Here is a 15,522-nt window from a genome sequence, read left to right as displayed (position 1 = left end):
CAACCTCTTTCCACTATTCCTATTTCAAATTTCTTGGAACCACATCTTCATCATATTGATTCATCCCCCCCTACCACTTCATCACCGCACATTCCTCAATCCAGTTCATCCCCGTGTGATATTTGTTCTGACCTTGTATATGAGTCTGTGCAGGTTGATACTTCTCTTGCAGGTTCCACTTTGCCACCCTCGACTTCTAATTCGACCTCTATTGAACCTCCTATTGATTTCTCTTCTTTGGGCACTCATCCTATGATCACACGCGCCAAAGCTGGTATATTCAAGACTCGTCATCCAGCAAATCTTGGTATGTTGGACTCATCTGGACTTCTCTCTGCTCTTCTTGCATCCACTAAGCCAAAAGGATTCAAATCTGCGGCTAAGAATCCTGCTTGGGTGGCTGCCATGGATGAAGAAATTCGAGCGTTACAACAAAATGATACTTGGACTTTGGTTCCTCGCCCTGCCAACACCAACATCGTGGGCTCTAAATGGGTGTTTCGTATTAAATATTTGCCCGATGGATCCGTCGAGCGTTTCAAGGCTCGTCTCGTTGCCAAAGGTTATACTCAGGTTCCTGGTCTTGACTACACTGAAACTTTCAGTCCGGTTGTCAAAGCTACCGCTGTCCGTGTTGTGCTTTCTATTGCAGTCACAAATAAATGGCCTCTTCGACAACTTGATGTCAAGAATGCTTTTCTCAATGGAACGCTTATTGAACGTGTTCATATGGAACAACCTCCTGGGTATGTTGATCCTCGATTTCCTTTGCATGTTTGTCTATTAAAGAAAGCTCTCTATGGCTTAAAGCAAGCTCCTCGTGCTTGGTTTCAGCGTTTTAGCTCATTTCTTCTCACACTTGGGTTTTCTTGCAGTCGCGCTGACACGTCCCTTTTTGTCTTTCATCAGCAATCTAACCTTATCTATTTGCTTCTTTATGTTGATGACATTATTGTTACCGACAACAACTCATCTCTTATTAACAATCTCATTTCTTGGAGTGCTAAAAAGCAACCTACTGTATCACGCTCCAGCTGTGAATTTGAGTATCGTGCTCTTGCCACAACTGCTGCTGAACTTCTTTGGGTTACACATCTTTTGCATGACCTCAAGATCCCTATTTCACAGCAGCCCTTACTCTTATGTGACAACAAAAGTGCTATTTTTTTTAGCTCTAATCCTGTTTCTCACAAGCGGGCCAAACATGTTGAACTAGATTATCATTTTCTTCGAGAACTTGTTATCGCAGGCAAACTTTGCACACAATATGTACCCTCTCATCTCCAAGTTGCTGACATCTTCACAAAGAGTATTTCTCGACCTCTCTTTGAATTTTTTAGATTCAAGCTTCATGTTCGTTCAAATCCGACGCTCAGCTTGCGGGGGGGTGTAAAGGATAGTTGACCGTTCATTATAAGGCAAATATCTAGATATTTGCCTTACATTACGGGTTACCATATTTGCCCTTTTATTAAATGCAAATATATTGTATTCATTTATTATTCTTTCCTTTTATCGCTATTTTCTTATTATTTGTAATTTACCTTATTTATGTATTCTGTAAATGATTATAAATAAGAGAACTCTCACCACCATTTGGGTGTGGTGGATTAATCAAACATTCAGTTGGGTTTATTAAAATACCCTTTGGCCTGAGTATAGGGTAGGATTGGATCCTAGTATTTCTCTATACATGATTCATGATCGGTGAGACCTAATTTTCATGACTGTTTCATGAGCCCTACTTTTATACTTCTATACACACGCCTTATGACTGGTGGGACAAAACTTCATAATACTTTTTTACACACGGTTCACGCATGTGCATATGAACCCACTATGTAGGTTTATTAATGAACCCCTAGGCCTGACTATGGGATAGGGTTGGATCATAATGTTTCTCTACACATGATTCATGACAATGGGATAGGGTTGGATCATAATGTTTCTCTACACATGATTCATGACTGGTAAGACCTAATTTTCATGACTATTCCATGAACTCTTTTTTTTTTTTTTTTTTGTAGGGTTCTTCTTTACCCACGACTCATGACTGGTGGAACCTAAACTTCATGATATTCTTTTACACATGGTTCACGCACGTGCACATGAACCCACTAGTTGTGTCAACTAAGACGTTGGACACCCAAGGGGAGTGGATTGTGAGATCCCAGAGGGGAAATAAACATTCATTGTAAGGGCGTGTAAACCTCTTTGAAGGGAAAGTCCAAAAATGACAATATTTGCTAGCCGTTAGCTTGAGTTATTACATGTTTGAATGACTCTAGACATGAAACTTAAACTAATATAGAATCGCAAACACATATGCTCTTTTCATTTTATATAGTCTCAAAATTAAACTATTGACTTTCTATAAGGCATTTCAAGAGTTGTAGCATAATTAACTACTATGTAAAGGTATATAATGTCTTAAAATAGAAAATACATTAATGAAACACCATAAATCTAGATTTTAATTATACACTCAAAAATTTTAACTACATAAGAACACATGAAGTCTTACTTTGGAGTAGCTTGAATCCATTGTGGTATAAATGAAGTCTTACTCTGGACGCTCCACAGGCTTGTATGACCGCTAACCAAAATTACGTCTACTTCAAAGAGATTAGGAATGCCTCAAAATGTATTATAGGGGAGGCATGGTGTCAGTTCTCTACCACCCTTAGGCCATGTGGCACATGCATGTGTCACAGTGTGGGTGGGCATTGCGAGACAAGCGTCTTAGGCATCTTCCTTAGAAATGAGTCTTTCAAGTACAGTGTCAAACATCACGGGTGTGCCAACATTGCACTCCAACTCATGTGTGAGAGTTTAGTATATGCACTCACTATTTGGTACAAAGTTCGTAAATGACATGACATGGACACAGGAGGGTTCAAGTCCCTATGAGAACCAGAATGGATGGATGTTCGAGATATCCCAATGAGATGAACGACACATGGGTTAGTTTTGTAAACATGTTTGAGCAAGCCAAGAGGGTCGAGTTGTCCCAAGATATGGGATGACATCACAATGCATGGGCCATGCTATAGGGAACCAAGATGATGATTGAGATGCGAGGTTGCACATGAGAGATATTGGCTTAGAGTAGAGGCAAGGTCGAGCCGTATGACTTGGCCTAGTGTAAGGGCAAGTCAACTAGAGTCACAAACGATTGTACATGCACGCACAGATGGCCTCTGTGGCCGAACAAGCTTGGATTCTGCACGAGTTGTGTTAGGTTGGCAAAGGAGAGGTTCTCAAAGCCACGAAGACAGTCAAAGAATGTGAATAGGGCATAAATTCTCCTTAAGGCTTGTCATGAGCATGTCAAGATCATAATGTTGCACGGTCGAAAATCACAATCAGGACACATAGTACTTCTCTACACACGGATCAAGCATGTGTACATGAACCAACTAGATAGACTCCTTAACGTACCCCCTAGGCCTAATGATGGGCTAGCATGCTCACAATGTCGAAACTAATGGAAAAGAAAGGAGCGTATAATAATTTGTTGTAGAAGTAATTCATAATCACATTACATACTACAAGTATGAGGTCCCACGTTAAAAATGTAGTTCAATGAGATATACACATAATACTAGTTTCATACTTATCATGACATAAATTTCTTATGAGACATACATATATATTCATGGTATTTCATTCATGTTTTTAATACATGGTATATGATGGTGTCTCACACGGCATAAACATAATCATATTAACATAACAATCATAATCGAATACCATTTAGAAATATAATCTATAAAATTTGGCAATAATGTTGTTTAAGAAATCTTTATTTATGCACATTCTTCCTCAAAACTGAAGTTCATCACTCAAGCTCCACTGCACTTGAAAAAAACAATCTACCATCACAATCGATCTTTTAAACTATATTTCATGTTATAATCTATGATGGTAGGTCCCATCATTACATTCTCATATTCTTGCATTTAATCTTAATAGTGAGATCACTTAATAGTAGATTTACAATTTGGGACACTCACAGCTGTTTCCTCACAATACAATAATAATCCCTCTCAAGAATAAGATGAAGACAAATAAACTTGTAATGTTGGAGAGAGCAACAAACAATGGAGACTTTGAACAAATGAGGATTGGAGAATTTATGGAAGTTGTGTATTTAAAATGTGGGGAATGAGGAATGGAGAATTTATGGAAGTTGTGTATTTAAAATGCTCCGAAGTTGATGAGTTTATATAAAGAGGAAAAGTGACAAAATGTAGGAATTAATATTGACCATTGGATTGTGTTAGGAATAATGGAAGGTGGAGATTAAAAATAAATAAATAAGAAAAATTTTCAAATTCATTTATTTAAAATTTTTAATATAATATAATAATAATAAAAAATTACGTGAGTAAAATTTTCAAATTCATTTATTTAAAATTTTTAATATAATATAATAATAATAAAAAATTACGTGAGTAAGGATCAAATGAAAATTCAAAATTTATTATAAATATAATAATATAATAATAATAAAAACAATGTGAGTAACACCAAAATTTTAAAATATAATAATATATTTCAAAATTTTAAAATATAATAATATAATAATATAATATAATAATAGTAAAAATTGATGCGATTACGGTTAGATTCAAATTTATATTTTGTAAAAATAATTTTATTTAGAAATATAATAATAAGAAAAACTCCACCATTTGTTACTCTTCCAAAATTATAAATCTCATACTTTGATATATTTTGATTTGTCCATCATTTTGATTTTGCTGTCATATCATCACGTTGGGTATGTTGTCTCGACTGTAATTTCTTCGTTTTAGCTTTGATTTAAGTAATTGAAAAGTCGTTGAAATCGTTATTCCCGACCTTTGTGGACATTTCAAAATACTGAAAATAGTTAATAATGAAAAGTAGGTTTGTTATCATCAAAACAATAATCAAGTAATTGATTGAAATTAATTAAAGTGAGATCAAGGGCCAAAAAGTCAACAACTATGTGCTAAATAACGTGAATTATGAATTTCATAGATTATGAATTATCGATTTTTAGTTTCAACAACTATGTGCTAAATAACGTGAATTATGAANTTCATAGATTATGAATTATCGATTTTTAGTTGTCACCTATAGTAGATATGGGTGGTCATAGTGAGTATACTACTATTGTACCACGTCAGGGGTGCCTAGTGGAGAGAGTCATGGCCTTTTACTGATCTATACTCGATAGGGGTGTAAGATAGGTAGTTTTGCCTAGTGGAGAGAGTCATGGCCTTTTACTGATCTATACTCGATAGGGGTGTAAGATAGGTAGTTTACTAACCTAGCCCGATGGGGTGTAGTGGCAAGTAGTTATTGATTCTCAAGAACAGGTAGTTTATGTCAAGCACCACTATGGGAAATCCTCTGATTTTGAGCTCAGTAGGTTAATAGGTATGGAAAATCCAAGTCAATGAGAATCCTTAGGGTCTCCTCTTGAAACTGCAATAGATTTTATTAGAGACAGCTCCGAGAATAGGATTAAGTCCGACAAGAGCCTACAAGTAGGTTGTTTACTGAGAATTTTTATACTCATCCCATGTTATTTCGATTTTTCAGGTGTTAAGTAGATTGATAACGATGGCAGGAACATGCAGAGCCGTGCGGCGGCTGCAGAGGAGACCCTTAGATCGAGTCCTCTTTTTTTATGTCGTTTTAATATTTTTTTAAGGTTTATTTTGGGAAGACTCAGTGCTATTTTGAACTTATTTTTTATGTGACTCCAGATCTTATTATGTTTTGAAAACTATTTTAAATTTTAATACTTATCTAGAAACTTTAATTTTCTTATGTCTTCCCTTTTATAAAATGGAAATGTTGTAAGGCTTTTACCCTTGAGTCCATGTGGCAATTCGTGATTCAATGAGCAGTCGTTACACACACGACCAAAAACCAACACGTTATGTATGCATTCGTACATAACGTGTTAGAGAAGTAATCTATGATTCTTTTTCATCATTTTCACTCTTCACATTGGTTTATGTCCTAAATATGCTCCTATGACTTTCAAATTGTATCATTATTCTATGATATTAGGCCCTTTCTAAAATTTAATGTACAACGGATATCATCTGAACCACCGACCACACCTTGACACCCTTAAGTACAGATTCTTGCAAAAGTTCCAATCATTCTTAAAAGCTAACACAGGAAGGGACCTACCCAAAAAAATTTAGAGACTTTTGAGCTTGGAAAGAACATGAACGAAGCCCCAAACACAAACAAGCAAGTAAATAGCTATTCATGTTATTTCTTAACCTAGTAATTTGTAAATTCTCTTGGTCACATCATCTATGTATGTTATATTAATAACAAAATTTTTATAAATTACACCTATTAAATATTCACAAGGACGATTACAAGTATAGAATATTCTTAGTTTTTTAAATAACTTTAAAAGTAAGAGATGAGTTGGATTGTAACCTTATTTTCGTGTTGATCAAATTATCAAACTAAAAAAAATTATTTTTCAAAAATTCAACTTAAAAATTAGAATTATAATATAATTTTTTTATCTTTATTATTTTCGGAGAAGTTATAATTTAATCTGAAAAAAAAAAAGAAAAGAATTTATAATTTACTGACTGCACATGCCTCCTTCTCGTGACGGCTACCAATAAACCCTTCTTCCCATTCGTTCCGGACGCTCTCTGTTAAACCCCATTCCTCTGGTTTTCCCCTTTTTGTTTGGAATCTTTGCTGCCCGCTATCTCTTTCTTCATCCCCTTTGTGCTGCGATTCTTCGTTTGTTCTCTTCTTTCAGCTGCCCTATTGATACGCTTTGTTTGTTTAGGTTTAACGATTTACTAAATTGGTCCAACAATTCACGACCTCTGTACTTCATAGCAGAAGATGGGGCCTGCATCAAAGAGGTCGAAAAAATCACAAGAAAATGAGAGTGAGTCTGAAGATTTTGAAGACATGCATGATTTGGAACTTTCGGTAAGTCGTTATGGTTTTTGAGAGTGAGTCTGAAGATTTTGAAGACATGCATGATTTGGAACTTTCGGTAAGTCGTTATGGTTTTGGTAAGAGGAATTTGTTTTCTTTAAATTTATAGCTTGTTTAATTGAGCTTTTGTGAGTTATGGTTTTGGTAAGAGGAATTTGTTTTCTTTAAATTTATAGCTTGTTTAATTGAGCTTTTGTGACTAGACTGAGGAAGAGGAATACTTCAGCGTCGAAGATGGAAATTCAGGAGATGAAGAAGACGTAGAGGAGGATGATGAGGAGGATGAAGTAGAAGAGGAAGATGGAGAGGAGGACGGAGATTGGAGTGGTAGAGGAGGATGATGAGGAGGATGAAGTAGAAGAGGAAGATGGAGAGGAGGACGGAGATTGGAGTGACGAAGAAGAAGCAGGTGGTGTGCAAAATGATGACCAAAAAGATGCAGATATGGAGGAACTTGAGAAAGAATATATGCATCTTCGTCACCAGGAGCAGTAAGAAATTGTTAAATTCTTTTCATTGCTTCCTTTTACCCTTCATAAATCACTGCATGTTAGAGAAAATTATGAACGAATGCGTAAATTGTAGCCCTTCTAATTTCTCTTTCAGATCACTGCATGTTAGAGAAAATTATGAACGAATGCGTAAATTGTAGCCCTTCTAATTTCTCTTTCAGACTTCAAAATTGCATAGATATTGATTTTTTAAAGCCCACACTTCAAGTTTCTTGTGTAAATCATCTTTTTCATCAAAATTAATTATAGCAGAAACTATTAGTTAAATATTTTCCTGTGTTCATTGTAAAGTTCTAGTCTCCTTTATTCTTAGGATCTTCCGGCATGTTTGAGAGTGACCAAAATTACTTTTGTTGGTTATTTTGAGCATAACCAAAATATGCCATGTAATAACTTCAAGTAATGTTTGTTTTTTTGCATTCTCAACTTTTGATGTGTAGTTCTATTGAATTTTATCATCGTTTTCATTTTTGGTACGCTCCAATTATTGTTTGAATCAGAGACATTTTGAAGAATTTGAAGCAACATAAGGATGAAGATCTTCTTAAAGGCCAAGCAGTGAAGAATCAAAGGGTATGCCACTTTTTCTATGCTTTGATTTCATGTTTTACTGAATAGGTTTGATTTTATGTGCAATGGAATAGAATTGACGAAGTTCTATTGTATTTTACAGTTTGGTGGACTATTTAATGTTCTCACAATATTTCCTTTCTGGTTTTAGGCTTTATGGGACAAAAGTCTTGAGCTTAGATTTTTGCTTCAAAAGGCATTCTCCAACTCAAATAGATTGCCAAAGGTAGCTAACTATCATTCTTGACATCTAGTTTCTGTTATATTTTCAAGTGAAAGTTTTGTTCAAAATAGTTTATGATTGTGCAGGAGCCAGTTAAGTCTTCATTTTGTAAATTAGATAAGGATGTTGAGGTGGCATATTCAGATTTGATCACATCGTCAAAGAATACTTTAAATTCTTTATTGGAACTACAAGAGGTGTAATTTTTCATATAACATTGTACCTTCTATCTATGATGCTCATGGCTGGTATCTCTTATTTAACTCGGTGGTTCTCTTTTACGACAGGCTTTACTTGAAAATAATAAGCATATCGTCCAAGCTACCGATGGTATGGAAACTTTCATCTCTGTATCTTGTATACTACATAAATTTTATCATGCATAGCCTGCTGAGATGGAGAAGTGGGCATTAACTTTGATGGGATTGTTGGGTTCACTTACTGTGTATCCTTTCTTAAATAGGAGCTCAGATTATTCTTATGGCAGTGGGCTTGTTAGGGTCAATTATACACAGTTAATCTATTGTTGGAAGTTATGCTGGGCATTATTATTATACTTTTATGGTTTGTTAGTGCTAGTGCCACCATTTGTTTCCAGAAATCTTTACATCTTGAAATTATTTAAGACAACCGTGTTTCTTGTGGACCTGTGAGATACCTCCAGAGCTTTTTCTTTTTGTACTCGTGATAACAAAAGCGTTTGTTGCATGTGTGAACCATTAATAGTGGCGCATGAGTTAACATTGACTGAGCTTTTCTTTTTTTTTTCTGGCCACTTCAATCCTCCTTCTATAGGCCATCCTGGAGTATCAGCTAACCGTTTGGAGTCTTCCAAAACCGTAGATGCTCAAAATCATAATGATGAAGATTGGTCCCAAGTTGCTCATATGTATCAAAGGTGCTCCTCTTTCTCTGAACAAAGCACCATTATGCTCGACTTATATTCACCTTTTCTGAAAATTATAGTTACATATTTTTTTAGACAGTATAGATTAATCAAACAATTTTGCTGAAGGATTAGGATGTGCAGTGGTCTAAGACAATTGTGAACAAATAGGGCATTATATGTTGATATATGCTTTTATATGGCAGAGAAGCAACCTCTGTACTTTTTGTCTTCGCTGTTGCAGACTTGATGTTATATTTGACTGACTTAAGCAAAAAGCTTTTGTTCTTCTTTGTTCAATTTCCTCACTGAATCATGCCGTCTCTCTCCCCAACAATTGTAGAGGAACATTGAAATAAGACTGAAGTAAAGATGAAAATATGAATAGTTAGACTTCCAAAGATGGAAGTAAGGGAGACGGGAATGTATTTAGTGATGAATGATTTAATTTATCAGGTCTTTGCTATTTGATTTTGTAGTTCATCTTTTAAACCAGAATATTAAATGAAAACAAACTGCTTTCGAATGGGCTCTTCATCATGAGCCATTTGTTTTATTCTTTCGTTCTTATGTGTCTGTGTCAATGTGAGATCCCACATCGGTTGAAGAGGGGAACAAGCATTCCTTATATGGGTGTGGAAACCTCTCCCTAGTAGACACGTTTTAAAACTGTGAGGCTGACGGCAATACGTAATGGGCCATTGCGGACAATATCTACGAGCGGGGGGCTTGAGCTGTTACAAATGGTATCAAAGCCAGACACCGAGCGGTGTGCGAGCGAGAACGCTGGCCTCTAAGGGGGTGGGCTGTTACAAATAGTATCAGAGCCAGACACCAAGCGGTGTGCCAGCGAGGATGCTAGGATCCCAAGGGGGGTGGATTGTGAGATCTCACATCGGTTGGAGAGGGGAACAAGCATTCCTTGTATGGGTGTGGAAACATCTCCCTAGTAGACGCATTTTTAAACCGTGAACTTGACGACTATTCATAGTGGGCCAAAGCGGACAATAACTACTAGCGTTGGGCTTGGACTATTACATTTTATAACCCACTAAAGTAGCTTCACTTTTTCAAGTGTTTCTTTCTCGGAAATTATTTAACTGGTTGCCTTCAACTCTCTTCATGACTGTGTATGAAGATTTTAAATGATGATTATAAATGAATATTACCTGAGGATTTATGTAGCTTCTAAGGAATGGATGTTGAGAAAGACATACACGTTGGTAATATTGCAGGATAGGAGCTTTCAGAGACAAGTCAATTGACAAATGGCATAGGAAAACACAAGTTACAACAGGTGCTGCAGCTATTAAAGGAAAATTGCAGGCCTTTAATCAGGTCAGGTCCTGCATGCTACGTATCCTTCCTTGCTTGCTTGCTTGCTTTGTGTGAGAAATTACAATACTAAATTATTATGTTGATGGTAACAGAATATTAGTGAACAAGTAGCTTCATATATGAGAGATCCAAGTAGGATGCTTAATCAGATGCAGCTAAGGAGATCAACCGTGCACGTATTTGGGACGGTAATAACAAGCAACTGGTTATTCTACAGTATTCGGTGCCCTTTCTCCTAATGCTGCCAATGCTAATGCTTTTATTGCTATTTTGCATGGTGATGACAGGTTCTTACCGAAGCCGAGAGCAAGGAGCAGGTAATACTGTCTGTTTATGTTTCTTTCTTTCGATATGCCTCAGAAATTTTAATGTTTCTTTATTCTTAACTTCACTGTGGTTAGGAAGCACAAACTGAAGGAGGAGATCCTGAACTTCTGGAGGACTCTGAATTCTATCAGCAATTATTGAAGGAATTCTTTGAGACGATTGATCCAAATTCATCTGGTACGGATTCTCATGTCACACATGCTTTGAGCTTAATTTTAAAATAAAATTGAATTACCATGAAAAAGAACTATATAAGAAGTGTGGATGTTGATAGTTGGGGTGAATGTGTGAACAGAGACGGCGTTTTATGCATTGAAAAAGATGCAAACGAAGAAGAGGAAGATAGTCGATCGGCGAGCGTCGAAGAGTCGTAAGATAAGGTGGGAGTTTGATCATTTTGGGTTGGTATTTTGATTGTTGGTATGATAATATTGATTCGATTCGATTTGAATACTTGTTGTAGATACAATATCCACGAAAAGATCGTGAACTTCATGGCTCCTATGCCTGTGGATCTTCACCAAGCCACTCCCAAACTAGTCAACAACATTTTTGGTTTGAAACAACACAAGTCGGCTGGATCTTCACCAAGCCACTCCCAAACTAGTCAACAACATTTTTGGTTTGAAACAACACAAGTCGGCGGCTACTACCACTGCTGTTTAGCGCATCTGTTCCGCCCTACATTTTTGTACTTTTTTCATGTTACTTTTTTATTCAGCTCCTTAGATCTTTACACTACAATTACGAAGTTCATGAGTATGTTATAAACGTTTTCGTTTGAGTTAGAAAGTTTTGTTCACCTCTAATCCAATGCGTGGAAATAACAATATTATACATCTTTGTCTATTCCTTTATTTTCTCTGAGAACTTGACATTTTATAGATATTTTTATCGACGTTACTGTACCATAAAAATTGAAATATTTGAGTACAATATTGACATTTTATAGATATTTTTATCGACGTTACTGTACCATAAAAATTGAAATATTTGAGTACAATATTGACATTCTTTAGTCTAGGTTTGACTAGGACATCAGCCAAGCCTTTGATACCATAATAAAAAAACATAATTCAAATAAAAGGTTATTATAAATGATATTTAAATACAATTTTGAATTGCATTTTGTAAGAATTTTTCAGGTGTAATTATATTTTATCAATGATGGTTAGAGTTTGTAGCATTCGTGTTAAAAAAAAATTATCAGACATTAGGAGGATTTTTGGTATTATTGAGATAATTATTATAAAAAATATATTTCATATTCTTTCTTTCCAGTGTCAATTATGCTATTTGAGTATTCTATATGAGTATTCTAAAATTATCGTAGTTCCTTCACCTATTTCGAAGACTATTTCGACATCAATATACTCTAATAAAAAAGATCAGATCCTTCCCTAAACCAGAACAAGGAAGAAAGCCGAAAGTGAGCTCTTAGGGTCATTCCATCAAATATTTGAGAAGTTCGTAGCGAGGCGATAGATTTCACTTCTATAGTTGCCTCTCCAGCTGTTGCAAACACTGAGCGAGACAAGTAAGAAACGCACAACCTAAGGAAGACAAATTAGGAACGCGAAGGCCTTTCTTTTTCGAAAGGAGACATTTTTCAAATCACATAGTGGGTTAGTATCTCTTTTGAATATATCCAACTTTAACTAATTAATGGTCAATAAATCAGAACAAAACATATATTGAAAAGGTAACTAAATATATAAATAATGAAGCAACCCATTCCAATAAATCAGAACAAAACATATATTGAAAAGGTAACTAAATATATAAATAATGAAGCAACCCATTCAAATCTTTCATGCATTACAAGAAATTTAACTTGCATGACCAGGAAAAGAAAGAAAAATAAAAAGTGGAAAAACAAGATTGACAAATCAGCACCAGGAAGGATGGAAGTTTCCTAAATGAAGAAGAAATTATTACTCAAGGAAGGTTATGAACATACACAAGTACTCAGTACACTCAGACAAATACCCAACTATAGTGATGATACAGAAAGTAATGAGCCTCTTCTTGAATCTTTAACCATCCGAATTGCAGTCTGAGCCGAAGACTCGACTCGACTCGTGATCAAGACTTTAAATCACAAAATCCAAGATTTCATGAACAGTATAAACAAAAACTCATTCATCTCGTGTTCTTGGACGAATCCCCAAACCATTTCTGATATTAGCTCCTACTTCCATCACGTCTTCAACCTGATATAACACAACACACCAAACCCACAAATTTGTATTCATACACTTTACTTCAGCAAGAATTTCTTCTACAAACATACTTTTTCTTACACAAATCAAGATCAAGCCCCTGATTTTGTGTGAGGAATGACAATAATGGCTTCATTCGGATCATCCATAAGAGCAACAAGAAATCAGAAAACTGCTTAAACACATTTTGATAGTGATTTACAAACGCAGTAAGAAAATTTCTACAAAGGCAATGAACTGAAACTGATCTGAAAATAATTTCTCTTCCACTACCCAATAACAGCAACCATTATAAGGCAATGAACTGAAACTGATCTGAAAATAATTTCTCTTCCACTACCCAATAACAGCAACCATTATTAGATTGGATGAAAACAATGCTCGTTACTTAAGTTCTTTTATAAGTTCACTCTATCATGACATCAATGCTCAAATCATGTAAAAAAATTTCTAAATTCAATCAAGAATATACCTGAATTTCACAGCAATATCAAGCCAAGGGAGAAAATGCTCGAAATTAACAGCAAGATTATTAATATCAGCTGCAAAGAATCCAACACAACCTAAAAATCTAAAACCTACAAAAATATTTTTCTTCTTAATCAATGGACGCCAATTCTGATTCGATCAATTGTTTCCAGTTTCAGTGTTTCGATCAAATTGAGTGTTAAAAACTAAACAAAATGTCCTTCTAGACATTAACCAAATTCACCACATGCGACGAATAAAATTTGGCTTGAGAGTTAATTCTTCAGAGGACGACACAAGTTCAAAGCCAACTTAATCAGAGTTGCGCAATTAACCTCTAACGCAATCCAAATCAGGGGGAGGGAGGGAGAAGAAATGAAACTACTAGATGCAGAATAGGAAAGAAGGTGAAGTAAACCTTGTGGATGCCGGCGGCCTTTAAGGAAGCGATGGCGGACGAGGAGGCAGCGCCGACGAAAAGCGAAGCAACGGCGAAGGCCTTAAAGGGCATGAGGCTAGAATCGCCGATAACTCCTCGCCGAAAAGAGGCGATACCCCAACCAAGCTGCGTTGCGCCGGCCAAGGCCCACCACCAATGGGCGTTACTACCACCGTCGCTTCCTCCGTTCTCCACCATCTCTCTTTCCCTGCTTTCGCCTTTCTCTTTTCCCCATTCTGTCGCCGTCGCCGTCAACGATTTAGAACCCGTGTGGACCATTGTAAATGGGCCTGATCCTGGGCCTAAACTTTCTGATTGAGGCCCAAATTCTTCTGATATAGCCCAAATTCTCGCTGCTATTTTCTGGTATCATTTAAATATAAGTTTAATCCCTCCCCTAAACTTTAAATATTTCTTCAAATTTTAAAAAATTTAATTTAATAGAGCCTTAAATTTTAAAAAATATTACATATTTAATTGTTTTAAAATTTTAATTAATTTATTAGATATAAAATTGAATTTCAATTTTCAATTTTATGTCCAATTAATCTATAAATTTTTTAAAATTTTACATTCCAAAATTTGCTATTCATTTAGTTAAAAAACATATTATATATATAAAAAAAATTAAAAGTTCATGTTAAATATTTTTTAAAATTCATAAATTAAATAGACATAAAAGTTAAAATATAAACTTGTAATTTACTATTTTTATTAATTTTCATGTAATTTTCAGTAATATTTTATAAATTAATTTTTAAAGTTCTGCCAAACCTTTTATTTAATTTTCATGTAATTTTCAGTAATATTTTATAAATTAATTTTTAAAGTTCTGCCAAACCTTTTATTTTCATTTTGTCTTCGTTTGGACAATTTTTGGTATATTTTCTTTTTTAGTTTCTTTTTTTTTTTTCTTAAAGCTTTAGAATCTCATGCTACCAAAAAAAGTGTCGACTTTAAATTTTATAATAATTTTTTCTTCAAAAGAAAAAAAAAAAACCATTAATACTTTAAAATTATATATTTTCGCCTTTTTCTTTTCTCTTTTTTTTTCGTGGGTCAATTTTTAAAAATATGCAATATCCCATAATTATTTGGGGGGAAAAAAGAAATTTTAATAATTTTTTTTCTCGTTTATTCTATGAAAAATATTTATTAAAAAGAAATGAGATGAAATTGTGATTTTTTTATATTAAATAAATAATAATTAAAGATGATTTGGAGATGGGGGAAGGCGCGTGGGGAAAGAGTATCCAATGATTGTTGACTGTCTGGAGAAGGAGAAACAAGTCAACACACACGTGTGCAATGATGGGACCATGTGTTGTCCCCTCCTGCACGTGACCCCCACTCCTCCTTCCCCACCTTATCTCTCTCCTCTCCCCCACTGGACTTTCAACTTTCCCCTCACGCGCCGCCCACTTTAATCTTCTCTTTCCAACATGGTAAAAGTCAATTTTTTACCTTACAAAATTTTAAATCTATATAAATTCTAAATTTTTATGAAAATTATTTATTTATATTTTAAATTTAAATAAATCAATTTATTA

The 15,522-nt window shown here is 35.0% G+C and overlaps 2 protein-coding genes across 6 annotated transcripts; one reads left to right on the top strand and one right to left on the bottom strand.

Moving 5' to 3' along the window:
* Window positions 1-6,642: 6,642 nt before the first annotated feature.
* Window positions 6,643-11,692, top strand: LOC111473615 (putative uncharacterized protein DDB_G0270496). Of its 4 annotated transcripts, none has more exons than XM_023119072.1 (15): window positions 6,643-6,978; window positions 7,191-7,260; window positions 7,319-7,478; window positions 8,000-8,072; window positions 8,221-8,295; window positions 8,379-8,489; window positions 8,580-8,622; window positions 9,088-9,190; window positions 10,414-10,516; window positions 10,609-10,704; window positions 10,804-10,833; window positions 10,918-11,020; window positions 11,139-11,223; window positions 11,307-11,398; window positions 11,466-11,692. In XM_023119072.1, the coding sequence occupies exons 1-15, from the start codon at window positions 6,889-6,891 to the stop codon at window positions 11,507-11,509; spliced, it is 1,278 nt and encodes a 425-aa protein (XP_022974840.1). In that variant the 5' UTR covers window positions 6,643-6,888; the 3' UTR covers window positions 11,510-11,692. The 4 variants fall into 4 exon arrangements, with proteins under 4 accessions (XP_022974840.1, XP_022974839.1, XP_022974838.1 ...); XM_023119071.1 differs by having other exon boundaries at window positions 7,191-7,274; window positions 7,321-7,478; XM_023119070.1 differs by having other exon boundaries at window positions 7,191-7,298; window positions 7,333-7,478.
* A 967-nt stretch (window positions 11,693-12,659) lies between these two features.
* On the bottom strand, window positions 12,660-14,259 carry LOC111473617. 2 transcript variants are annotated; one of them, XM_023119078.1, is made up of 3 exons: window positions 13,952-14,259; window positions 13,137-13,195; window positions 12,660-13,056 (listed from the first exon to the last, which is right to left on the bottom strand). In XM_023119078.1, the coding sequence occupies exons 1-3, from the start codon at window positions 14,249-14,251 to the stop codon at window positions 13,044-13,046; spliced, it is 372 nt and encodes a 123-aa protein (XP_022974846.1). In that variant the 5' UTR covers window positions 14,252-14,259; the 3' UTR covers window positions 12,660-13,043. The 2 variants fall into 2 exon arrangements, with proteins under 2 accessions (XP_022974846.1, XP_022974845.1); XM_023119077.1 differs by lacking the exon at window positions 13,137-13,195.
* Window positions 14,260-15,522: the final 1,263 nt, after the last annotated feature.

The sequence above is a fragment of the Cucurbita maxima genome, unplaced genomic scaffold, assembly GCF_002738345.1.
Source record: "Cucurbita maxima cultivar Rimu unplaced genomic scaffold, Cmax_1.0 Cma_Scf00134, whole genome shotgun sequence".
Lineage (NCBI taxonomy): Eukaryota > Viridiplantae > Streptophyta > Magnoliopsida > Cucurbitales > Cucurbitaceae > Cucurbita > Cucurbita maxima.
Note: the sequence above shows the minus strand (reverse complement) of the source record. Positions and strands in the feature narration are given on the sequence as shown.